Below are 27682 nucleotides of genomic sequence, written 5' to 3' on the forward strand. Positions count from 1 at the left end.
GAATCACACCAGAAACAAGCATGCAGCTAATCTTGTCAGATCTTACAAAAATGTCAAACACCAGATCATACCATAGCTGGGAATCGAACCCAGATCTCACTGTGTGGTGGGCACGTCACCCTAAGCACTGTACCACTACAGAAGTAAGTGAAGCTAGCCTAAAATTTAACATTTATGCTCAATGCAATAGAACCATTAGGTTGCTTAAAGGAGAACTGTAGTGAGAGGTATATGGAGGCTGCCATATTGATTTCCTTTTAAGCTATACCAGTTGCCTGGCAGCCCTGCTGATCTATTTGGCTGCAGTAGTGTGAATCACACCAGAAACAAGCATGCAGCTAATTTTTCCTTTTAAAATAATACCAGTTGCCTGAATTGCCTGCTGATCCTGTGTCTCTAATACTTTTAGCCACAGCCCCTGAACAAGCATGCAGATCAGGTGCTCTGACTGAAGTCATACTGGATTAGCTGCATGCTTGTTTCAGGGTGTGATTCAGCCACTATTGCAGTCACAAAGATCAGCTGGACTGCCAGGCAACTGGTATTGTTTACAGGAAACAGCCATATCACTCTCAGTTAAGGTTCCCTTTAAAGGAGAACTGTAGTGAAAGGTATATGGAGGCTACCATATTGATTTCCTTTTAAGCAATACCAGTTACCTGGCTATCCTGCAGATCCTCTGCCTCCAATACTTTTAGCCCTAGACCCTGAACAAGCATGCAGCAGATCTGGTGTTTGACATTTTTGTAAAATCTGACAAGATTAGCTGTATGCTTGTTTCTGGTGTGATTCACACTACTGCAGCCAAATAGATCAGCAGGGCTGCCAGGCAACTGGTATAGCTTAAAAGGAAATCAATATGGCAGCCTCCATATACCTCTCACTACAGTTCTCCTTTAAGCAACCTAATGGTTCTATTGCATTGAGCATAAATGTTAAATTTTAGGCTAGCTTCACTTACTTCTGTAGTGGTACAGTGCTTAGGGTGACGTGTCCACCACACAGTGAGATCTGGGTTCGATTCCCAGCTATGGTATGATGTATACTCATGTATGTATTCCCAGCTATGGTATGATGTACCAGCTATGGTATGATGTATACTGGTTTTTAAAATAGTATAATTCCCTGGCAGAAGAGACCTTCCTCCCTCCGGGAGGAGGGAGGAATTAAAATCCCCCTAGCAGAGTGTGTAGCAGCTGTCCCATAATTAATTAGTGTAGGCAGACAACTGAGTCAAATGGTATAAAGGACCTAGCTTGAAGGGCGGGTTCTCTAACACTGAAAGCAGTGTGTTTGACAATAACATGTCTGCTGACAGTGAAATGAAGGCTAAAATTTTTTCTCAATACAGCATTATGGGGCGAATCGAACTTCCGCAAAAGTTCGCCTGATGCAGGCGAACGCGAACCCCCAAAGTTCGCCTGGAACCGTTCGCAGGCGATCTGTTCGGCCCAACTCTACTCCCAAGGTGCACATACCCTGTAAATTTGGGGTATGTAGCATATAAGGAGGCTTTACAAAGCACGAAAGTTCGGGTCCCCATTGACTTCCATTATGTTCGGAGTTCGGCCATGTTCGGCCCGAACCCGAACATCTAGATGTTCGCCCAACACTACACGTGACCCGTTCGGCCAATCACAGCGCTAGCCGAACGTTCGGGTAACGTTCGGCCATGCGCTCTTAGTTCGGCCATATGGCCGAACAGTTTGGCCGAACACCATCAGGTGTTCGGCCGAACCCGAACATCACCCGAACAGGGTGATGTTCTGCAGAACCCGAACAGTGGCGAACACTGTTCGCCCAACACTACCCGCAGCTCCGGCAGAGCAGGGCTACGGTAAAATGGCATCAGGATTCAGAAGCCCTGCTCTGGAGAGTTTGAGTCTGCAGTGCAGGGCTTCGGGCGCCATTTTCCCGTAGCCTTGCTCTCAGCGCAGGAGTTCCAGCTCAGCATGTCAGGAACGTTGCTGGCTGACTGCAGAGGATTGTGAGAGCTGCGCTCCGGACGGAGGCCGGGACAGGAGGTCTTCTGCAGGTGAGTATTTTTTTTTTTTTTTATTTAACAAGTGTATTTTGTTTTCAAATCTGCTGCTGGCCTGTCGACATTGTGTATGTTCTGGGCAAATCTGCCAACATGATTGAAGTTTTTTCTGGGCAAATCTGCCGACATGATTGAAGTATTTTCTGGGCAAATCTGCTGACATGACTGAACGTGTTTTCTGGGCAATTCTGCTGACATGATTGAACGTGTTTTCTGGGCAATTCTGCTGACATGATTGAACGTGTTTTCTGGGCAAATCTGATGACATGATTGAACGTGTTTTCTGGGCAAATCTACCGACATGATTGAACGTTTTTTCTGGGCAAATCTGCCGACATGATTGAACGTATTCAATCTGCCGACATGATTGAACGCTTCGTGCGCCACGGGTCATCAGCTCCCCCAGAAGTTGGTCCAGCACCTGCAAAGCACCCCCAAAACATCCTGGAGCCGCCACTTTCTGGTGGTCTCTGAATGCTCCTGCATTCTTTAGTTGTTGTTTTTTTAATTAATTAAGAATTATCGAATTAAAAAGCCTTCGTCGGACTGGTTCCTGACCAAAACTGAAAAACACAGCTTATATACACTGACATACAGAGGAGAAACATTCTTTAGCAAACATAAATGTAATAAGATGCCTTAACTGTTACTCTGGAAGCTTTCCCAGGCATCCCGGCTAAATTGATAAGATCAACAGTTCCCTCGACAAAACATAAAGTAGACTCTGGTGATGGGGAGACATCAAATTCCGAGTTCAAATTGTAACTGGGCTGGTTACATGCACCATTAATTCTAAGCTAAAGAGAATTGTGGCATTTGAAACCAGCATCTATTCCAGGGAATAGATTGTGCGGCCATCTGAGGGACAGTGTGCCCATCCCCCCCCCCCCCCCCCCCCCCAGCCTGCCTTTAGTAAAGATCTTGATCTATTGTCTAATTTTTAACTGCTCACTTTGCAATGTATCAATTTATTTTTTGCCCTCTACTACTATCTTTCTCTACTCTTTAAGGACTGTCTCCACCAAGATTCTAGCTTGTGTACAGGAGCTCTCTGATGTCACCTAAAGATACGGCATGCCACATGTTTAGCAACTAGGATGCCCGCTCAAACCCCAAAACGCATTATTCTGCTTCTCAACCTGCCCACAGCTGCTCTCTTGTGTGCCATGCGTTGTCCTTCCACCATCCTCCATAGCAACAGACACGTTGCTAGCCTCTAGGCTATTGACAAGTCTCTACAATACTCACTCCAAAACTGTTGCCTGAGGGATCAAGTCCTGATCCCTGGCCCAATTGTACAGGTGAACTGAAATAAAGTTATTTACTTTTACTGTGAGATAAATGGACGTCTTATGTGTTTTACATTTTAGGTTATTGTCATAATGACCCATTAGAGAAACAATATAGAAGAGGAAAGAAATAAACATTTGTCTTATCAATCATATTACTGATTTGTGTGACTACTGCATGTAGCAGTCCAACATCACCATACAATGCAGGTAGACTGCAGTACATAGGGCTCTACAGAACTGTCACCCTACAGCAAATGGATTCATCCAATTACCCAAAGCATTTACAGAAGGGGTGCGCTAATTTTAGGACACAAAGGAAAAATAAGTGCAAAAATGAGCTACATGTAATACCCAAACATACCATAATAAGGTAGGGGCACTGTGATGAATGAGGCTACATGCAGGTTTCCTATCACCCTGTATCACACATGGTTTACCTGCTCTTCCTTATGTCATTTCAGTGCTTCCAATCAATGCTTGTGCAGTCTGCATATCTCTGAATGTCTGGTACATTCAACTACCAGTACTCAGATTGAGCATTAAAAAGGTGTTTTAGGGTATTACTGGTCAACTTCTATTGCTTTTACTGAACTCTCTTTAGCAATGCTTCACTAACACTTTGTTGTTTTGTTTTGTTTTTTTAGGCTGGCGCACATGATGACATTTCCCATCAGAGTCATTCATGGATCAAAACGATCCATTTCCTGCATGTCTGATCTGCTCCCGATCGAGACCTGGATCTTTTTCCAAATTAGTACTGCACAAAATCAATCTTGATCAGAAACAGACCAGAATTACCAGAAATTACTGATTTGACACATCGATCTTTAACTTTTCAAATAAAATTAAAAGCACAAGAAAGACAGAATGTGCCACCAAATCGAGATATCCATGTTTAAAGCAGCAGTACCTGCACCAGCCATACTGTGCCAGGAAAAAACACATATATAAGTAGATAATTACCTGTTCTATTTACATAACAGATATATTGTACTGCCCATGTTTTGATTTCAGCGAATTTTATATAGTAAATAAAGAGATTTCTGTTCCTGGCATTTTTCATCTTGATTCCCTCTGACTGAAGCCAATCCTGATGTAATGTCTTCCCTTACTTTTTTTCCTCCTAGAAACTGCATTGTCATAGCTAGCTTACTTTGTAAAAACATGGAAGACCAGCATAGATCAGATTTCAGCAGCTCACTGAACTGCCCACAGCCAATCAGTGAGGAGCATGAATGTGGGAGGAGTAATGACAAGCTTCCTTCTCGTTGGCAATGACAAAAATAGAGCAAGGCTGACTGAGAAGGCATTTATTACAGCAGAAACATTTCTGAATAGATTGGAGTGCTTGCAATGCATGGTCAGGTTGCAGGCTGCATATTAAGCCCAGGCCAGTAGGTAAATGGAATTTTATTTTGTGTCTGACAATCACTCTTTAATAAACTTTGATATCTTGCCATGGTGGCGCAATGTCTTTTTGTGTTTTCTAGGGTTCCCTACCGGTGATAACGCTGCTCGCCTGGCTTGATTTTGTGGGCTCCATTTGCAGCAGAGACTAATATTTGTGTGTTTGGCTATACCGGCCTTGATAGAAGTCTCCAATGTGGTTCCGGAAAAGTGGAAGTGAGAAATCCTAGCACTTTTTTTCCTTTTCCAATTAAGAAAAATTAGTGGTGGACGGGGAGGCCAGGTATGGAAGTTGGAGGCTTTCGGCTTCCCGTGGTTGATGCCGCTGCGCACCATGGCATGCTTGGTTCAACATAGGAAGTCGATACATATGGTGATCTAAATGTGGCCACCTGTGCTGAGTGGGTGGTACTTCCTGGCCCTCGGAAATTGCAATTCTATTGGCGAATGGAGCTTCACGGTGAGTTGAGGGTCATACAGTCTTGAGAAAGCCTAGACTGCAGGGCGAAACAATTGTCTACCTTCCTCCCCACGTCTCATGTTATAATCTGTGCCTGATGTGTACAATTTTATCCACTGCTTGTATGTCTTTTATACATTAAGAGGACTTATTAAAACTTACAGAATTGATCTATGCTCCTGGATTGCTTTTCTTCCAATGAATCATATGAATACTGCCTTTCTGTCTGATCCGGAGGTTGCACCACAGCTTGTTTAGAGCACATAGCAAATTGGCAAGTAAGCATTAAGGGTGCATCAATCTTTGTCTCCATGCTTTATTAAAAACAGAGTGCGCCAAACCTCCCTTTCACTGCACAAATATACAAATGACTAAAGATTGTCTGTCCACCATTGTTTCACATCATCTCAGTCACGCTTGGACAAGGACAATTTGAAAATGTGTAGACCAGTTCACAAAAATAAATATCTAAGGCACGGGTTCAAAGTAATCTTAATTTATTTTTTTAAATATATTATAATTATACAATAAAGTTTTGGAAAAAAAATATATATATACACAAATCTGGGCTTCCTGTGATGTTTATTGTCTGTTACAGAAATTTGTAACCAGCATACAGTATAGTACAGTAGTATACTGTACATGGCCCTTTACCATGATCTGTATGCAGAGTTCATTGTTAGACAATGCTCCCCTGATGATCTTGTGTGTGGAGGGGCTGTTTGTGGGAAGGCACCTCTGTGATCCTATTTGTGCAGGCTGAGGGGCTGGTTGTTGGCAGGACCCTGTGTGTGATGGCTGGGAGGCTGGTTATTGGCAGGACCCTGTGTGTGGAGGCTGAGGGGCTGGTTGTTGGCAGGACCCTGTGTGTGATGGCTGGGAGGCTGGTTATTGGCAGGACCCTGTGTGTGGAGACTTCGGGGCTGGTTGTTGGCAGGACCCTGTGTGTGGAGGCTTGGGGGCTGGTTGTTGGCATGACCCTGTGTGTGGAGGCTATGTCTGGTTGTTGGCAGGACCCTGTGTGTTGAGGCTAGGGCTGGTAATTGACAGGACCCTGTGTTTAGAGGCTGGGCCGCTGTTTGTTGGCAGGACCCTGTATGTGGAGGCTGGGCCGCTGTTTGTTGGAAGGACCCTATGAGTGGAGGCTGGTTGTTGGCGGGACCCTGTCTGTGGAGGCAGGAGGCTGGTTGTTGGAAGGACCATGTGTGTGGAGGCTGGTTGTTGGCGGGGCCTTGTGTGTGGAGGCTAGGAGGCCGTTTGTTGGCAGGACCCTGTGTGTGATGGCTGGGAGGCTGGTTATTGGCAGGACCCTGTGTGTGGAGGCTTGGGGGCTGGTTGTTGGCAGGACCCTGTGTGTGGAGGCTTGGGGGCTGGTTGTTGGCAGGACCCTGTGTGTGGAGGCTTGGGGGCTGGTTGTTGGCAGGACCCTGTGTGTGGAGGCTTGGGGGCTGGTTGTTGGCAGGACCCTGTGTGTGGAGGCTTAAGGGCTGGTTGTTGGCATGGCCCTGTGTGTGGAGGCTTGGAGGATGGTTGTTGGCATGACCCTGGGTGTGGAGGCTATGTCTGGTTGTTGGCAGGACCCTGTGTGTGGAGGCTATGTCTGGTTGTTGGCATGATCCTATGTGTGGAAGCTGGGCCGCTGTTTGTTGGCTGGACCCTGTGTGTGGAGGCTGGTTGTTGGCAGGACCCTTTGTGTGGAGGTAGGAGGCTGGTTGTTGGAAGGACCATGTGTGTGGAGGCTGGTTGTTGGCGGGACCCCGTATGTGGAGGCTGTTTGTTGGCAGGACCCTGTGTGTGATGGCTGGGAGGCTGGTTATTGGCAGGACCCTGTGTGTGGAGGCTTAGGGGCTGTTTTTTGGCAGGACTATGTGTGTGGAGACTGAGGGGCAGTTTGTTGGCAGGACCTCATGTGTGGAGGCTGGAAGGCTACTTGTTGGCAGGACCCGGTGTATGGAGGCTGTGAGGGGGGGGGGGGGGCTGGTTGTTCGCATGACCCTGAGTGTGGAGGCTTGGGGGCTGGTTGTTGGCATGACCCTGTGTGTGGAGGCTATGTCTGGTTGTTGGCAGGACCCTGTGTGTTGAGGCTAGGGCTGGTAATTGGCAGGACCCTGTGTTTAGAGGCTGGGCCGCTGTTTGTTGGCAGGACCCTGTATGTGGAGGCTGGGCCACTGTTTGTTGGCATGATCCTCTGTGTGGAAGCTGGGCCGCTGTTTCCTGGTATGATCCTGTATGTGGAGGCTGGGCCGCTGTTTGTTGGAAGGACCCTATGAGTGGAGGCTGGTTGTTGGCGGGACCCTGTGTGTGGTGCAAGGAGGCTGGTTGTTGGAAGGACCATGTGTGTGGAGGCTGGTTGTTGGCGGGGCCCTGTGTGTGGAGGCTGGGAGGCTGTTTGTTGGCAGGACCCTGTGTGTGATGGCTGGGAGGCTGGTTATTGGCAGGACCCTGTGTGTAGAGGCTTGGGGGCTGGTTGTTGGCAGGACCCTGTGTGTGGAGGCTTGGGGGCTGGTTGTTGGCAGGACCCTGTGTGTGGAAGCTTGGGGGCTGGTTGTTGGCATGACCCTGTGTGTGGAGGCTTGGAGGATGGTTGTTGGCATGACCCTGTGTGTGGAGGCTATGTCTGGTTGTTGGCAGGACCCTGTGTGTGGAGGCTATGTCTGGTTGTTGGCATGATCCTATGTGTGGAAGCTGGGCCGCTGTTTGTTGGCTGGACCCTGTGTGTTGAGGCGGGTTGTTGGCAGGACCCTTTGTGTGGAGGCAGGAGGCTGGTTGTTGGAAGGACCATGTGTGTGGAGGCTGGTTGTTGGCGGGACCCCGTATGTGGAGGCTGTTTGTTGGCAGGACCCAGTGTGTGATGGCTGGGAGGCTGGTTATTGGCAGGACCCTGTGTGTGGAGGCTTAGGGGCTGTTTTTTGGCAGGACTATGTGTGTGGAGACTGAGGGGCAGTTTGCTGGCAGGACCTCACGTGTGGAGGCTGGAAGGCTATTTGTTGGCAGGACCCGGTGTATGGAGGCTGTGAGGGGGGGGGGTTGTAAGCAGGACCCTGTATGTGGTGGTTGGGTAGCTGTTTGTTCGCAGGTCCCTGTGTGTGGAGGCTAGGGGCTAAATGTTTGTAGGACCCTCTGTGACACTGTGGGTGGGGACTTAATAGGTGTTTGCCCAGAAAAGTCATATAGTAGTTTCAGCCATAATTAGTGTACACATTATACTTTCCTCCATTAAAAAAAAAAGCTAAATGTCTATTAATAAAAGTCAGAATATCAAAAATACATTTTGATGTTTGGTGGTTACCAATGAGTTGAGAGAATTGGTTCTTCTGTGAGAATTTCTTCTTTAAGGCAATACATGGAGAAGCATGAAAATAATTTGATAACTCTGTCCTCCTCAAGCAGCTCCTCCTTACTTACATCAAAGCCTTTGTGTACGGTCTAGTCTGTCTGGTTTTGGCAGACTCTTTTGCTTCAAAGGGCGGTGATTGAGACATAGCTTATTTGTAAGTATGTTTGTCTTGGCTACTGACAAGCTATAAGCCATTTATACCTTGAGCTATAATTACATCCTGTCTTTTGCAAGCTGGATGCCTACTGATTGTTCATCGTCTTGATGTGAATAAACCTACCTATTGAAAATCTTCAGTCCTGGTCACAATGTATCTTTGAGAATAATGTGATAACATGACTAATTTGTGGATCTCTGACTGGATGGTTGTCTACATTTCTTCATGCAGCTCTTCTGAATCCTGTGTAGGCCGTGCATGACAAGCCAGAGTCCAAATCAGTTGCCATAGTCAATTACCTACTTCTCCATAAATACTCCAGTAGGATAAAATAACAGATTGTCTCTTCTGATGAGTTAAACCAGTGGTGGTCCACTCACTAGATATAGAGAACTTCGAATGCTTCCAATCTGAGGGCTTCAAACCAATACCTGAAGGCCAAACTATGAAGGGCAAACTATGCTCAACAGTTGCCTTGACCTTGTAAACTCAGCAACAGCTGAAATTCCAGAAACTTATAAGTATCGTTATAATAACGTCTTAATAATTTACGGAGTTATAAAAGAAATGTGCAGGTTCAAATGTTCCTATGTAAATGGTCACCAACACTTTAGGGAAACAGAGGGTAGCTGACAAGTTGGCAATCTCACATTTCTGGTGCAATTTACCTTGCATAACATGATACATTTGGATCATAAATTTGCTTTTGATAAGAATTGCCACAATTATTATGAGAGCACCCATTGGTCCTGATAGGAACACCCAAAATTAATCAAGAACAAGAAGGTATGTGCAAGTATTCACAAACAGAGGCGTGCTCATCACTCTAGAGGCCTTAAAGAGGAGCTGTCAGCCATACTATCTCAGATAAAAACCCACCACATATATAAGTAAATACTTGCTCTACTTACATATGTATTGCACTGTTCACGTTATGATTTTAGTGATTTTTCTACAGTAAAAAAAAAAATGAGAGTGAAAATCCTTCTAAGCATTTCCCATTTTAACTGTGGCTATTTTGAAGCCAATCCTGATGTCATTTCCTCCCTTACTCTCCTCTGCCTGATTGTGTATGCATTGGCCGCCCTCTACTATAGAAAGCGCATTGTCTCAGCATGAGATATATTGGCCAATCAGAGAGGAACAGAGGTGTGGGAGGGGAAACCAGGAGGGAAAGAGGCTTCAGCCAATCAGACTGCATTAAGTCTGAGAGGAAAGTAAAGCAGCAAAAAGAGGCAACCCAGCATGCCCTCCAACTTCCTTTCTGTGGCAGATGTACCAAATAAGAGCCAGGTAAACTGGGGAATGTTGTTTTATGGATAAGAAAACTAAGAGTGATTTTTAACTTTTGGATTTCCTGGATAGAAATAAAGAATTGATTTTTGATTTTATGCCTTTAAATTGACAAGGCAGGGGAAGTGGCCAAATAGCATATAGGTTTTGCAAGTATTCAACTTTTATTATATTATATGGTTTTAAAAAATAAATAGACTGTAACTATAATACATAAACCAGCGGGCCTGGATGCATACCTGAATCTTAAGGACCACAAAGCAACGACTGGCATACTGTGATGCGATACATTGTGGGGCCTACATCTGGCTCACATGAATCGGAATGCTTGCAGCTACCTCTTTGTTTTAGAAAAGCAGATTTGTACTTTTTTTGTAACTTTTTCAGCAGGATGTATTGAGAGCTACATTTAAAGTGGTCTGAAAGCCAGCATTTCTACTTTGCTCTAAAAGATTCCTCACAGCTTGAAAGCTACTATCCCAGAAAAAAAAATTCTAGCAGAACATCACTGAAATGGTTAAACAAATCACTTTCTCCTGCTATTCAGCTTCAAATCTGCATCCAAACTGTAGATAACAGTATCTTTTTTACTTGTTAAACACAAATGTATCAACACTGGAATGTAAACAAACACTCTCTGAGAAACTGTCTCTGCTTCAGGCACACACACAGTTCAGAATAGCTCATTATAAGGTTTTAATATATAATAAAAAGCAGTTATAATAGAAAAAGAATAAAATGCAATGACAGCTTTAAGGGCAAGAAAAACTACACTTTGGAAACTTGTAATTTGTAAACAGACAATATTAGGTGTGCACAAAAGCAAATATGATAACTGTATGAGTAATAAAAAGTAGGAAAACACATTTTTATTGAATGTTATGTCAGAGTTTCAGACCACTTTAAGGCCTTCTTTCCACAGACTGTTGAACTGTGTGCTCAGCAAGCAGTTGCCAGACTGCAGTGAGCAGTTTCCAGGCAGCAACAAGCAGTTACCAGGCAGCAATGAGCCGTTGTGAGAGTTTGAGAGGCATTTCACTGCCTACCAACAGTCCGTGGAAAGGTGGCCTAAGAATAAAGGTTTAAGATCCCACCACCTGAGTAAGGATGATCAGTGATATGCAAATACATCTGAGTTTATGCAACTGTATATTTTTCTATGCAAATATATGCAGTTTGAAAATCGACCAATCAGTTGAAACCTGAGTGGGGCTTGATTGGTCCATTTTCAAGCTGCATATATTTACATAAAATGCAGGGCTGTGGAGTCGGAGTCGGAGTCGTGGAGTCGGAGTCGTGGAGTCGGGCAATTTTGGGTGCCTGGAGTCGGAGTCAGGAAAAAATGCACCGACTCCAACTCCGACTCCTAATGAATTTGTAACTGTAATTAAAATACAAAATATGATAAAATGTTCTATTTCTCAGATAATAGTTATTATAAATAATGTATATATACAGTATATATACAGTAATAGCTGTGCTTAGTCCACAAAAATGAAATAAACCAATCAAAATTAGTTACTTGTGCTGCTTCAATAAAGCAGTCCCCATATTTTTAAGGTCAGATATACATGTCTGATTGTGACTGTATATATGATGTGTACACAGGAATCTCTTATATATACTAAATAACATCTATGCTGTAAGAATAAAGCCTGATGTGTAGCTGTGTCACTAATAGAGATGGTCAATGAGATGGAAATAATTCTGCATTGATGCTGATTTATGCAAATGTTTGCACTCCCTTTGCTGATGAAATCAAATAATTTGATATGTTGTTAAAATTTGGTTTGGTGACTACAAATTAAAGGGTACCTGAGACGGATGAAAAGTAAAGTTTTATACATACCTGGGGCTTCCTCCAGCCCCCTTCAGGCTAATCAGTCTCTTGTTGTCCTCCTTCACCACCTGGAACTTCTGCTATAAGTCCTGGTAATTCAGCCAGTCAGCGCAGTCCAGCCACGTGCCGCTTCCACAGCCAGGAGCGTCTGCACCTGCGCAATAATGCTACGCAGGTGTAGTACGCTCCTGGCGGCGGAGTGTGTGCATGAGCACTACACCTGACTGGCTCAAGTACCTGGACTCATAGCAGAAGATCCAGGTGGCGGAGGAGGACAACGAGGGACTGATTATCCTGAAGGCGGCTGGAGGAAGCCCCAGGTATGTATAAAACTTTAATTTCATCTGTCTCAGGTTTACTTTGTTACACAGTAGTACTATACTCTACATATGCACTCCCCACAGAGCTGCAGGGAATCCACTGAGAATGCTGTGCACATTGAACACAGAGGTGTTGTCCGTCACCCATAAACCTTGTTCAGATTGTGCATGAAGAATGTGTAATAGAGGAAGAATCTCCTCATTCCCCTGCAGAGTACCTGCACATCATTCTTACATGTACCCACAGTCACATAGCCTAGGGCCTGATAGATGTTCTTTGTTCCGGTTTGTACCTTTTACAAGTACTCTTACCAAGGACTAGTTTTAGTCTAAAGGGAATAAATATAGTAGTCTACATATTCTTCTCACTTCAGTTGTCTTGTAAAATTCCTAAGCGTTGGCAGTTAAGAGACGAATTTCATGTTACATACTTTTAATCAACAAAATTGTAATATGCAAATTAGAGGAGTCGGAGTCGAGGAGTCGGAGTCGGTGGAATCCTAAACTGAGGAGTCGGAGTTGGAGTCGGAGTCGGTGGATTTTTGGACCGACTCCACAGCCCTGATAAAATGTACATACATTTGCATAAACTCTGAAATATTTGCATATCATTGATCATCCCAAAACATCAAGCAGGTGACTCCTCCAACTAATCACTTGTGGCTTTTAGCTGGGAGGATCCAACAGAAACTTCTCATCTTGTCCAATCATTCTATTTACAGAACTATTATTCTTATAATATGCTGAAATATATATATTTCATCAGCATCAGCGGACGTGGGTTTGCCAGTGTGTGATCAAAGTTCCTTTCTCTGTAAAACATTTCCCGCACTCTGAACATGAAAATGGCCGCTCCCCTCTGTGTCTTTTCTGGTGTGTAAGGAGGTTTCCCTTCTGACTGAAACCCTTCCCACACTCTGCACACACATACGGACGCTCACCCGTGTGGCTTCTTTGGTGCCTGAGTAAATGTGCTTTGTTATTAAAACCTTTCCCACACTCTGAACATGAGAAAGGGCGTTCACCTGTGTGACTTCTCTGGTGTCTGAGAAGGTCTCCTTTATTAAAGAAACCTTTTTTGCACTCCATACATAAAAATGGGCGCTCACCTGTGTGGCTTCTCTGGTGTCGTTGAAGGTGTCCATTAGAAATGAATCCTTTCCCACACTCTGAGCATGAGTATGGATGCTCACCAGTGTGATTTCTCTGGTGTGTAACAAGGTCTCCTTTATATATAAAAGTTTTCTGGCACACTGAACATGAAAATGGCCTCTCCCCTGTATGAATTATTTGGTGTTTAAAAAGATCTCCTTTATGCATAAAACCTTTCCCACACTCTGAACATAAAAATGGACGTTCGCCCAAGTGGCTTCTTTGATGTCGAACAAGCTCTCCTTTCCTAATGAAAGATTTGTCGCATTCTGTGCAGGAAAATGGACGTTCACCTGTGTGCATTTTCTGGTGATGAAAGAGGTTTTCTTTATGAATGAAACCTTTACCACAATCTGAACATGAAAATGGCCGCTCCCCTGTGTGGCTTCTGTGATGTCTAAGAAGGTCTCCTTTGTGAATGAATGTTTTCTCACATTCTGCGCATGAAAAAGGCCGTTCACCAGTGTGCCTTCTCTGATGTGTAAGAAGGTTTCCTTTCTGAAAGAAACATCTGCCGCACTCTGAACATGAAAATGGGCGTTCACCTGTGTGTCGTTTCTGGTGTATAAGAAGGTTGCCTTTCTGAGTGAAACATTTCCCACATTCTGAACATGAAAAAGGGTGCTCCTCTGTGTGCAATTTTTCTTGTGAAACGGGAAGTAGTGAACTCTGTTTAGTACGTCTATCAATTTTAGAACATAAAAGTATATCATTGCCTTCCTGTCTAACAGTATGAGATTTACTGGAAGAAGATTCATCAGGGTAAGACAGTTTTTTTAGTGAATCAGTAGTGTAACATTCTGGTTGGATATTTGGGGTATCTGGATGTGATGTGTCAGAAGATTCCTCAGGATTAGGCAGATCATGGTAAAGTCTTTGATGTGTATTTCCAGTAATGGGGTTTCCTCCTGGAAAATACTGTGTGATGCCATAATCTTCTGTATCATAATCTGGAGGTGAGATAAGACGTCCCTCCGAGGTGTTCCCCACATCCTGTCCATCTGTTGGAGAAATAATAACAGTTATACAATGTTTTCCTGTCTGCAGGCAACAGTCCTGTATGTGGCTCTAGCAGTGAATAATAGCACAGCGTACTGGCTCTATGGATATACTTTGGAATAAATAATTTTCTTTCATATGGTGACAAGTATCTCCTCATGTGTTGGTACTATGATGTTATACTGAGGAATGGAGATGGGCCTTTCATATGGTGTACAGTATCTCCTCCTCATTTGTTGGTACTATGATGTTATACTGAGGAATGGAGATGGACCTTTCATATGGTGTACAGTATCTCCTCCTCATTTGTTGGTACTATGATGTTATACTGAGGAATGGAGATGGACCTTTCATATGGTGTACAGTATCCCCTCCTCATTTGTTGGTACTATGATGTTATATTGAGGAATGGAGATGGACCTTTCATATGGTGTACAGAATCTCCTCCTCATTTGTTGGTAGTATGATGTTATACTGAGGAATGGAGATGGGCCTTTCATATGGTGTACAGGATCCACTCCTCATTTGTTGGTACTATGATGTTATACTGAGGAATGGAGATGGACCTTTCATATGGTGTACAGTATCCCCTCCTCATTTGTTGGTACTATGATGTTATATTGAGGAATGGAGATGGACCTTTCATATGGTGTACAGAATCTCCTCCTCATTTGTTGGTAGTATGATGTTATACTGAGGAATAGAGATGGACCTTTCATATGGTGTACAGTATCCCCTCCTCATTTGTTGGTACTATGATGTTATACTGAGGAATGGAGGTGGGCCTTTCATAGGGTGAACAGTATCTTCTCCTCATTTGTTGGCGCTATGATGTTATACTGAGGAATAGAGATAGGCCTTTAATTTGTTGGCATTATGTTATACTGAGGAATGTACAGTATGTCCTCCCCATTTGTTGGTACTATGATGTTATACTGAGAAATGGAGATGGCACCATGGCTTACATATATTCCAAATACATATAGAATCCCGGGATCATTGGTGGAACATACCTTGAGAACTTTTAAGAAAGTAAATAATAGGAAAGATGTGTCCAGGGGTCCCTCTCCCTTAATGCCGTTACTGGAGAACATTAGATTTCCACCAGGGTGTCAAAAAGGAAGTTACAGAGAATGGAGGATGGGAAGAAGGCCACAAATTCGTTCCCTGATTTCCAACAGTAGATGGTTGGATGAAGGAGAAATAGCAGAACAATTACAGGTGAGTGAGATAGATACATGGAGTATGATTCAGTTTAGATATTTTCTACGCACATTGGGCTCGAGGGAGACCCTTTCAAGAGAGTTGACTGCATTTGAGAAGCTATGTACATCAGAGGAAAGGACAAAGGGGACCCTGGCAAAGATATATAAAATGTTAGAAGAGGAGGAAGATTACACCCTAAAATATAAAGTGAAATGGGAAAGGGATATGGGGAGGGAATGGACACTTTACCAGTGGAAGAAAATAGTTAAAATGACATATGGGGCCTCGATGTCCACCCGGATACAGGAATCTGGTTATAAAATAGTAATGAGGTGGTATTATACACCAGACAGGTTAAATAAAATGAATGGGATAAGCCCAATTTGTTGGAGGTGTGGGAAAGAAAGATGGGATTTCATGCATATCTGGTGGACATGTGAGGGTCTTGCTTTATATTGGGAGAGTGTAAAGAAATGGATTTGGGAATTGGCGGAGATACCTATCTCGGCGGGACCGGAGATATACCTATTACATCAGGTGGAGAGAGGGCTTAGAGAGTATAGGGGGTCCTTGGGGATGCATTTAATTAATGCGGCCCGGATTTTAATAGCAAGAAATTGGAAAAGCCAACAAGCTCCAACTATAAAGGAATGGTTTGTGGAGGTAGACCAAGTGTATAGAATGGAAGAACTCTCGAGCATAATTAAAGGAAGAGAAAATTGGGGGTGGGATAAATGGCTGGAATTCAGAGAAACGGATGAATACTGTAATAGGGTAGCATGAGATGGGTGATAAGAAAGATAGCTTGCCCCGTGGACAGGGAGATCATGGAGAGGAATAGGGGGAGTTTGGAAGAACAGACAAATGGGACCGGTGGGGGACTATTCTCTCTTTGGGTGATGGTGTCACTTTACATCTGTTTTTTCGGTGTGAGAGGGGATCTCTTTTGCCACCCTAACTTCTTCCTCTCTTCAAGAGAGGATAGCGGACTAGAAGATATGACCCAAGCTTTGGCCCAAATATATATAAGAAGGGATGGGAAAGAGAGGGGATTATTAACGGAATGATAGTGGAAGAAGAAGATTAGCCCCGGAAACAGAGGAGATGGGTCATGCTTTAGATAAGAGGTGCTGGGGAGGGAAAGCGATCTCCCCTGGAACATTTGATGTAAAGATTGTGTATTAGATTTTTTGTACGAATATGGAAAATATTTTTGGCTAAATAAAGAATAAAAAAAAAAAAAGAGAAATGGAGATGGGCCTTTCATGTGGTGTACCGTATCTCCTCCTTATTACTTGGGAACATGTTATACTGAGGAATGGAGATGGACCTTTCATATGGTGTACAGTATCTCCTCCTCATTTGTTGGTACTATGATGTTATACTGAGGAATGGAGGTGGGCCTTTCATATGGTGTACAGTATCTCCTCCTCATTTGTTGGTACTATGTTGTTATACTGAGGAATGGAGATGGGCCTTTCATATGGTGTACAGTATCTCCTCCTCATTTGTTGGTGCTATGATGTTATACTGAGGAATGGAGACGAGCCTTTCATATGGTGTACAGTATCTCCTCCTCATTTGTTGGTACTATGATGTTATACTGAGGAATGGAGATGGGCCTTTCATATGGTGTACAGTATCTCCTCCTCATTTATTGGTACTATGATGTTATACTGAGGAATGGAGATGGGCCTTTCATATGGTGTACAGTATCTCCTCCTCATTTGTTGGTGCTATGATGTTATACTGAGGAATGGAGATGGACCTTTCATATGGTGTACAGTATCTCCCCATCATTTGTTGGTACTATGATGTTATACTGAGGAATGGAGATGGGCCTTTCATATGGTGTACAGTATCTCCTCCTCATTTGTTGGCACTATGATGTTATACTGAGGAATGTAGGTGGGCCTTTCATATGGTGCACAGTATCGCCTCCTCATTGTTGGGAACATGATGTTATTCTTTGGGATTATGCAGGAGAACAGAGGCGCCAAAAGGATAAAAGGAAGCTATATGAGCCTAAAAAAACAAATTCTTGGTAAATAGAGGAGGTAGTGGTGGACTTATCTCCTCCAAGTAGACACACAACGACTGTAGTAAAGACAGTCAATATATTTTATTTATGAACTCCAAATATGCAACGCGTTTCGCAGGTTTGATACCGCTTCATCAGGCAATAACAACGGAGCAATAGCCTATGTGGTCAGTAGAAGAGCCAGGCACCTCACAGAGGTGGAGGGTTGAACCCCTTTTTCTCATCTACAGAGAGCGACTTCTTATTCCTGAGTGGGGTCAGGAAAATCTCCCCACCTGCTTTTACAGTGGTTGCCTAATGGTAACCCTGGTTTGTGAGTATTAATATTTACTCTATCTAGTAACCATTTACCAGTACATATTACACTATTGGGGCTCTTGGTGTTCCTTGTTTTTATTCTTAGGGATGGAGATGGGCCTGTAAGGATACAACCTGATCCGCGTTCCAGCGAGGTCTCAGACTCTTCCGGCTTGCGCTCCACTGTCTCCTCTTCCGGCAGAGGCATGCGTCTCAAGCGACGCATAGACAGTAGGCGTCCGTCCCGCTCCAGCAGGCAGAGCGCGTCCCCGCTAGTGACGGCATCCGCTCTTCATAAGGCTTCCGGGAACGCCGCGCCACGCCAGTTATAGCGTGAGCTAGACTAGCTAGGTGCTTTATCTGTCAGTAACTTGTAGTTGAGCTATTTTGTCTGATCTGATCTCTTATATTGATAACCTGTGTACCGACCTGATCTGCCTATTTGACCATCCGCTTGCCTGAACCTTATACTTATATTGATAACCTGTGTACCGACCTGATCTGCCTAAGTGACCACCCGCCTGCCTGATCCTTATACCTGCACTAGTACTTGTGTACCGATCGGAGCCGCCTTATTGACTATCTGTGTGCCTAGTCCTCATATTACTGTATTTCTGCCTATTGCTGAAGTTACTGTGAACAAACACTACTCTTGGCTTACACAAATTACCAATAAACTTGCACATTTCTGTACTCATCCGCCTGTACCTCCAGGTGCCAAAAAGCACTCCCGAGTCGCACGGCCTGCCAGCCGTAACAGGGCCTTTCATATGGCGTGCAGTATCTCCTCCTCATTTGTTGGTACTATGATGTTATACTGAGGAATGGGGATGGGCCTTTCATATGGTGTAATGTATCTGCTCCTCATTAATTTGTAAGTACAGGTTAGACTTAGAATATTATGGGCAAATTAACTTTTACATAGTGTTGTTAATACTTCGCTGGTCTACTGTTTATAATCAAGTCTCATCTTATTTGGTTATCTTATCTCATTACTTTTTGTTAATCTGGACATCCATCCACCCATAGAAGAAAAAATGAAACCGTGAGGCATGACTCTATTCAAAATGCATTACTTACCTGTGCTGATATCAGGAGAACATTCTGGTTTTGTGATTTTACTTTCTGCAAGTATCCACCTATCTGATATCGCATATGTCTCATTCTCTTCCTCTTTAATTATCACCATTATTGTATTTTCCTCCAACAACTGCTGTTCATCACCCCTCACACATGTCTCTTCTTCCTCCTTCATTGTCCTTATCATGGCACCATCCTCTGTGGACCATTCCTGGTCATTCCTCAGATATGTCTCTTCTTTTTCCTCCTCAACTGTCCTCACTATTTCGCCCTCATCTGTAGACTGCTGACTGCTCCTCACAAATGTCTTTTCTTCGTCATCTTTAATTGCTCCCATTATTACATCCACCACCGTATACTGCTGATCACAACTCACATAAATCTCTTCTTCCTTGTTTGATGTCCCCATAATTTCACCCACCTCTGTAGATTGCTGATCACTCCTCCTCCTCCCATATGTATCTTCTACCTCTTTCATTGTCCACATGTTTCCATACTCTACAGACCATTGCTGGTTATTCCTCAGATACGTCTCTCCTTTTTCCTCTTTAATTGTCCTCACCGTTTCATACTGCTCCATAGGCTGCTGATTGCTCCTCACATATCTCTCTTCTTTTTCTTTTTTAATTGCCCCCAACATTACATACTCCCCAATAGATGGCTGATAATCCCTTGCATACATCTCTTCTTCTTCCTCTTTCATTGTCCTCATCATTTCATCCTCCTCTGTAGACTGATGATCATACCTCACATATGTCTCTTCTTCTTCCACTTTGATTGCAGGTATTACATTAATCTGTTCTTCCCTCTAAACTCCAAATAATGGAAAATTATGTTAGCAGCATCAAGCAGTTTGGAAATATTTTTTAAATCCCATACCATCCCTTTCACCCACCTGATAAAAGTGAGGGTTGGTGTAAACTTCCTGCAGACAATCCTTGGAATAAAGAGGACCTGTGCATCTCTCTGGCGGGTTTATGTTACTGGATTCATCTGTAGGAAACACACACTAACTGAATACATTGCCTCTATGTGATTATCAGATGATGGGGGATATAGGTGGACCCTCCGTACTGTTCTCTACTTTACAAGAAATGAAAGCATCTTACCCAGTGATGTGAGGGGAGGCTGATTCTTCATCATTTTGTCCTTGTAGAGGTCCCTGTGTTCTTCTAGATAATGCAACTCCTGCAAGAAGTAAGAGAGACACCCTGACACCTTATAGGAACTTAACACACACAGTGATACAGTCATCATCCAGACACACTCCTTGCTGTTACTGGATAATGTCCCATAATTCCCAGCACTCCCCTCCTGCCAGGTCTGTTATAATAATGGTACACTAAAGTAATGGAAATACAATAGAGTCCATTTATAGTAAACTTCAGGAGACCTGGTCAAGTAGTTTACTATATCAGAAGTTTACTATATAAAGATTTATCATACATTTTATATTCATACAGGCACACGGTTGGGCCCTGGGGACTGAGTTAACTATAGCCAGAGGTTTATTATATCAGAGTTTGCTGTACAGAGATTCTACTGTAAAAGTAAAAATATTCCCATGTGGGGCATTACCTGTTCTTACTGCCAGTGCCATCAGTTACTTGATCTGTCTCAGTATAGTAGTGTTGTCCGGATCATGAACGATTCGGATCTTTGATCCGAATCTATTTTATGAGTCGATCATCCGAATCATCAAAATGAGTGATTCGGATCGCAAAAGGGGCGGGGCCAGGAGCGACACGCCCCCCTCTCAGCGGGCAGCGGGGTCTTGGAAGCACAGCTGAGATGGATCGCTCTGTTAGAAGGGAGCCAGCCTTGCAGCCACAGGTAGATGAGAGAGAGGGGACATGGGTGCCACTGCCAGATATGTGTAGAGCACACATACTGGCTATAACGTGCTGCTCATTATAGGCTGTCTGTTCCGTAGTGCTGCACAGTGATCGCATTGGAAGCTTTTGGCTCAGCACAGCTCAGTAACTTTGCAGACAGTGTGAAAGGCAATATAATTCTCCTGCACTCGGCACTAAACAGCTGCACTTATCTTCTGGGAATGCTTTCTTTCACTGTGCGACCTTTTCTTTCAAAGTGTACAGATGAGCATATAGGTGAAATATATGTAAAGCATATGATTGCAGCATGTGGGTATTACGTGCAAACATTTCTTCTCTCTGCTCGTCCCTCCTCCCTTCTCTGTCCACTCCCTGCCCTCTGTCCATCTTCTCCCCTTCTCTGTGTGCCCACCCTCCTCTCCTTCTCCTGTCCACAGACCTGTCCTGCTGTTCATTTCACCCCCGAATGCTTCCGGTAGTAAAATGATCCGAGATTCGGATCAAAGATCCGGATCTCTTCAATGATCCGATTCGAATCATCCGGATCATTGAAAAGATCCGAACTTCCCATCTCTACAGTATAGTGGAATATCCCCTGATGCAAGCTCCATGCACATCTTACCAGCAGCTGGATCACAGGAAGCTTGACTAACGTGCAGTAGTCAGCATTGTTCCTCTCTGCTCACATCATGACATCACATCCTGCCCACATTTCCCTCACAAGCCCATGTGTTTCTGCAGGTGAGAGAGGTGATTGGATGTCGTCATGTGGGTGGAAACTCCTAGCTACTACATCATGGTCAAGCGCCATGCTACCATGGTGCTGGTTGGATATGCACATAGCCTCCATGCAATGGTACTACACCACACAAGAGAAGTGATATGACCCCTCATCATCACTCCAGTCATGCGTGTGTTTTAACATAGTTAATAAATGATCACAGATAATTATAAGATTAATTATAGATAATTATAGATTGCTGCACAAAGAGAAAAAAAAGAAAAAGAAAAGGGTGTGTGCTCTGCCCAGGTTCACCTGATTATATATTGGCTGCCTAATTGTCTATTGACTAGTAAGCTGATGCTCATAGCATCTGCTTGCCAGAACATGCAGGGTCTAAAACTAACACACCATGCTCCCTGCAGAAGTTGGCCCACGCAAAATCCATTTCATCTCAACAGGTCAACAGGGGAGCCACGTGTAGGCCTCCTATGCCCCCAGGATATGGCGGGCAGCGGTGAAACCCAACGAGCATCCATTGCCCAGGAGCACCACAGCTGCCACCCGTGGGGGCCCCCCAATGTGAACAGAGTGACGCAGACAGCCCACTACCAAGCTTGGCCAGAGCCTGGGGGGACAATATGCACTGCCCCCAAAGGAAAGACTACTTACCATTTGCAAATGACCTCGGTTGCAAGATAATGCACGTTCTGGGAGCAACCACACCGAGAAGTGTGGCAGGAAAGAGGAAAGGCACAGACAGGCCCCCCCAAATGCTGCCATTAGCTCATCAGGCAGCCAGTATATAGCCAGGTGAACCTGGTCAGAGCACACATCTCCTTTTTTCTCCAGTTTGCAGTACGTACAAGTCTTCCATCTTGGGGGTGGGAGGGGGGATGCAGATAGTTCCCCCAGTGCTGGCAGCACTTGGGGGGGGGGGGGGGTGGCTGTCTGCGCCTTCCCTTCCCTCCCCACCTCTACTTTTGGTGTTGGCGCTCCTAGGACATGCATAACCTTGCGGCTGGGGCAAATTTGCAACAGATAAGGTACTTATCCTTTGGGGGTCAACATAGACGGTCCCCCCTGGGCCTTGGCTGAGTCTGCTCGCCATTTCCTGGGGGCACATGAAAGCATACACATGGTGCCCCTGTTGAGATGTAATGGATTTTGCATTGGGCCAGCTCCTGCAGGGAACAGCAGTGAGTTCGTTTTCGACCCTGCATATTCTGGCAGGCAGATGCTTTCAGCAAATGCTATGCTATTTTAATGAGTCAATAGAAAATTCCGCAGCCAGCATATAGCCAGGTGAACCTGGTCAAAGCACACATCTCTTTTTCCTCCAGTTTGCAATAATTATAGATTATCCTTATAGAGTATCAGACATACAAAGAGGCATATAGATATAGGGGAGAGATGGGGAGGCAGATGAATATGAGAAGCAGGGGAGACAGTTACAAAGTGCAGACGGGAATGAGGGATGCAGCATTTGAGAGATGGAGAAGTTTAAGGTGACCACTAACTGTCCAATTTCTGGCGAAAAATTGAGCGATCAGAAATTCTGATCAGAAGTGAAATCATTCACTACACCACCAACAAACCAATCTTTGCTTCCTATCTATCACAACCAACAAGAAAATCTAAATTTTGGTTTGACAAAATTCTAATCGGACGACTATTTTTATAATAAGTTTGTAATTGATTGTGCCCATCAACGGAGATTATTTACCACCAATCAATTTCTGATCGGTCAAACGATTTTTCGCTAGAAATTGGATCGTTAGTCGCCACCTTTAGATATAGGGGAAGACCAGGATGCAGGAGAATACAATGGAGAGAAGATGCTGCGGAATATGGGAATCAGACAGAGAGGGAGATTTAAGGAAGAAATCTGGGTTACTGAGGATATTGAGAGAGAGAGAGACAAGGGGGGGGGGGGGGGTATGGGATAAGGTGGGCATGTAGAGGAATGAAGAAGAGATGAAAGTGGATACAGATATGGAGGAGGAGAGATAAGGATGCAAAGGCGTATGGCTGAAAGAGGTAGATAGAGTTGGGGATGCAGGTAGAAATGAAACTTGTAGGAGTAGCACTTGGCACCACCTAGAAATCATCCTCTCTGCCAGCACTGCACTTATTCTCTTGCACATGCTCACCCCGTACTGTCATGTGCCCAACAGGCAGAAACCCCACCAACATATCATCATGCACTGCTACCTCCTCTAGTGTGAGTCCCAGCAATGCAATAGTTCCTCCGATATCACCTCCTGCCTCCTCTCTTGTGTTCCGCCTGGTATAAACGAGAGTTCCACTTTTTCTTAATATTACTATTATAATAAAATAAAATGTCTTACTTAATTAATGTGTTATTTCCTCCTTTGCAGGCAGATCCAGCTCACCAATACTTCCTCCCTAACCCTTCTTTATTCCTCTCTTGCGTTTCAGCCCTTCAAATCTGTGCGTTTCACCTGGTATAAGTTAGAGCTCCACTTTGTGGAGAATAGTGGTATTGCACTGTTCTTTAAACAGCTATGTCTTCTCGTTATGTTGCAGAATTTCTTGCATATTTATCCACATCCAGCAGGGCCGGCGCTACCATTAAGGCAGAGGAGGCAGCTGCCCCAGGGCCCCAGAGCTTGTAGGGGCCCCCAGTGGCTACAAGAGGAAAAAAAAAATTTCAAATAGGCCTTATAGTTCCTGAGAAAATCGATTTTAAAGTTTCAAAGGAAAAAAAAAACATTTAAAAACCTGCCGACTTTAATGGTTAATAACAAATCCACCTTAAATGCTAGAAACCCTAAATTTGCAAGATATGTTAAGGAGATCATTAGGAATAAGAGGAAAAAACAATTTTTCAAAAAGACCTTATAGTTTTTGAGAAAATCGATTTTAAAGTTTAGAAGGAAAGAAGTATAGTTTTAAATGCGGTAAATGTCACTTTTAGTAGCAAACCTAACGGTAGTCTAATTTTACATGTATAAAAAGAAAGAGCAATACATTTCCTGACGGGGTTTCCAGGGGGTCCATACGCAGCCGCAATGCTTTGGCCAGGGATCGCTATACAGCCGCAATATGGCTGTATGAAGATCCCTGGCATTTTTTCCTATTTTCCCAAAAAAAATGTATGTTTAGAGTGGGAATTTTTTTTTTTTTTTTTAATTATGTGGGGTCCCCCCTCCTGAAACTTTTTAACCCCTTGTCCCCCATGCAGGCTGGGATAGCCAGAATGTGGAGCTCTGACCGATTGGGACTTCACACCCTGACTATACCAGCTGCAAAAAAGGTCCCCTAATGCTGATTTTTGTTCCGGGGTATATGTTGGGGGGGCCCCCCAGGTTTATTTTGTCCTGGGGCCCCATTGTTGCTTAAACCGGCCCTGACATCCAGGAATGGTTAAAAAGATGCACATAATTCCGAATTAATGAAAATGTAATACTAATAGAATGCAAATGTATAATGCAGCTTGAAAATAGACCAAATACAACTACAGATATTTTGGTTCACTTTTCCCCACGCAGTGCACCCCTAGATTCTTTACTTACTACTCCTACAGTGTGTCCCCAGGAACTTTGCTCACTCTAAGGCTCCCTGCACACTGCAAATTTGCGATTTCGATTTTGTTTCCGATTTGCAATTCCGATTTGCCCTGAATGCAATCAACAGAAAACCTGAGGAAAAAACGCAGCATGAAATAACTATTATAAACAACAAGTGTCAGCGCCAAGGCAGAAGGCGACTGCAGCCGAGAAGGACAATGTCCAAAAGTCCACACAAGCAATGAATATATAAAGTCAGCGCAGGTCTATAGTAATACAGCTTTCGTCATTTTCTGGTATACAGAATCTTCGAACAAAAGGGTAAAGAAGCAAGGCTTACCAGATTCCAACAACCCACATTATAAGGTTGTAAACGAGATTGATAGATGGTCTGCAGAGCTTTCAAATGGTGTTGTTTCACCAGCGATGTTGCACACCACAACTTCCTCCGGAATATAGTAGATGTCCTGAGGTCGCAGAGACTCGCCAAAGGAGAGTCCAGTAGGATAGTGACGGGGCCCGTGCACTGGGAACCCCGAAAAAGTAGCGCGCAATGGTCAATAGAAGACCTCAAATAAAATGGTGCCGCCTGTCGCCTTCCCTATGCTGCCTCATACAGTGCACTCCCAGACACTTTGCTGCCTCATACAGTGCACTCCCAGACACTTTGCTGCCTCATACAGTGCACTCCCAGACACTTTGCTGCCTCATACAGTGCCCCCAGACACTTTGCTGCCTCATACAGTGCACTCCCAGACACTTTGCTGCCTCATACAGTGCACTCCCAGACACTTTGCTGCCTCATACAGTGCACTCCCAGACACTTTGCTGCCTCATACAGTGCACTCCCAGACACTTTGCTGCCTCATACAGTGCACTCCCAGACACTGTGCTGCCTCATACAGTGCACTCCCAGACACTGTGCTGCCTCATACAGTGCACTCCCAGACAATTTGCTGCCTCATACAGTGCACTCACAGACACAACTTTGCTCCTTCATATAGCACACTCCAAGACAATTCACTCCTGCTTATAGTATACCCCAAGAGTCCCCCCTCCCCCCCCCCCCCCCCCCCCACACACACACAACCCTGGCATTCTGTGCAGTGTAGACTCACCCCTGCTGCTACCTCACACCTTAGTGTGACCCCTTATATCCTTCACAATGCATCACCCCCTCCACCTAGCTTTCTAGGCATTGCAGACTCACCTATGCTGCTACCTCACAACTTAGTGTGAGCTCAATATCCTTCACAATGCATCACCCCCTTCACCTGGAAATCTGTGCACTGCAGACTCACCTCTACAGCTACCTCACAACTTAATCTCACATCCACATCACACATCAACTACACATTCAAAGTAGGGAAATCTTCCTTACAGATCACATTCAGCAGTTGTATATCTGACATAGCATAGTGTACTGAATAAAGTACTTGGAGACAAAGGTCTGGAGTTCGAAGCTTTATTGGTCAGAAACAGCACAGCGTGATCACGTAAGCTTTTTCTTGGTGCGGTGGTACCCACTCTGATATCGTAGTGTTTGATCATTTGAACACAGAGGTGGAATTACAAGACACAATTTATACACAATTAATTAAGGTTTTCAGTACATTAGCAAATAAACATTCAATCTAATGAGAATCTAATTTAAACAACATTGTGATCAAAATGTTGATCAGAAATACCGTAGATAGGAAATGCTGGTTCTGAGGTGAATCCATCCCACCAGGGAACGCTAGACCTATGGGTGGACTACAGAAAGAAGCAGCAAATGGTCAAGTTTTGTATAATTTTGAACTCCTTTGGGCAGTTATTGATCATGTGTACTATTAATACTCAACTATTACCTACTGGTGACTGTATGACCAATTAATGTTGAAAATTGCTGCCCCTCCCACTGGTGTCACCAGCTGCTGCATCACCACACCTCACAGAAAGCCCAGCCCTGGCCAGACTACATTTCTAAGCAACCCCCCACACTGCACTAGAAATCATATATCAATAGGGGACATGTAGTTTACAGGATGTATGTGATTATCTTAATTGCTCAGAGATAAACAGATTGCTCAGAGATAAACACAGTGGTGAAGCTAGGGGGAGTTAATTTGAATTGCTCCATTTAGAAGCTTTTTATTCAGAGATCAAAGCCAGACAGCAGAGAAGTGACACGTGACATGATGAGATAGACATGTGTATGTACAGTGCCTAGCACAGAAATAACTATGCTGTGTTCCTTTTTTTCTTTCTCTGCCTGAAATAGTTAAATATCAGGTATGTAAGTGGCTGACTCAGTCCTGACTCAGACAGGAAGTGACTACAGTGTGACCCGCACTGATAAGAAATTCAAACTATAAAACACTTTCCTAGCAGAAAATGGCTTCTGAGAGCAAGAAAGAGGTAAAAAGGACTGACTCAGCAACTTACATATAATAGAATCAAATGGAAATTGGTGCCACCAAGTGCATGCCGATCGATGATGTAACCAATTAGGGTCCGAAATTGGCCGCATGAATCGGTCGGACATGCTGCAAGTAGGGATGATCACAGATATGCAATTTTTTTCTGAGTTGATGCAAATGTATGCAAATTCTTATATTTGCAAATTCTTATGCAAATATAAGCAGCTTGAAAATGGACCAATCAATTTAAACCTGGGTTTAAATTGATT

The 27682-nt window shown here is 44.0% G+C and overlaps 2 protein-coding genes across 2 annotated transcripts in view; one reads left to right on the forward strand and one right to left on the reverse strand.

Moving 5' to 3' along the window:
* LOC137536891 (zinc finger protein 91-like) overlaps positions 1-23905 on the reverse strand; it is a 69865-nt gene extending 45960 nt beyond the window's left edge. Inside the window, exons 1-5 of the mRNA XM_068259072.1 lie at positions 23830-23905; positions 20032-20110; positions 19818-19915; positions 18923-19730; positions 12925-14300 (exon numbers count right to left, since the gene is read on the reverse strand). Coding sequence (XP_068115173.1) covers positions 12925-14300; positions 18923-19730; positions 19818-19915; positions 20032-20065 — 2316 coding nt within the window. The 5' untranslated portion in view covers positions 20066-20110; positions 23830-23905. The remainder of the gene's footprint in view (positions 1-12924; positions 14301-18922; positions 19731-19817; positions 19916-20031; positions 20111-23829) is intronic.
* Positions 1-27682, forward strand: part of LOC137534764 (zinc finger protein 84-like) — a 253689-nt gene that overhangs the window by 69451 nt on the left and 156556 nt on the right. The window lies entirely within an intron of this gene.

Source organism: Hyperolius riggenbachi, chromosome 10 (assembly GCF_040937935.1).
Source record: "Hyperolius riggenbachi isolate aHypRig1 chromosome 10, aHypRig1.pri, whole genome shotgun sequence".
NCBI lineage: Eukaryota > Metazoa > Chordata > Amphibia > Anura > Hyperoliidae > Hyperolius > Hyperolius riggenbachi.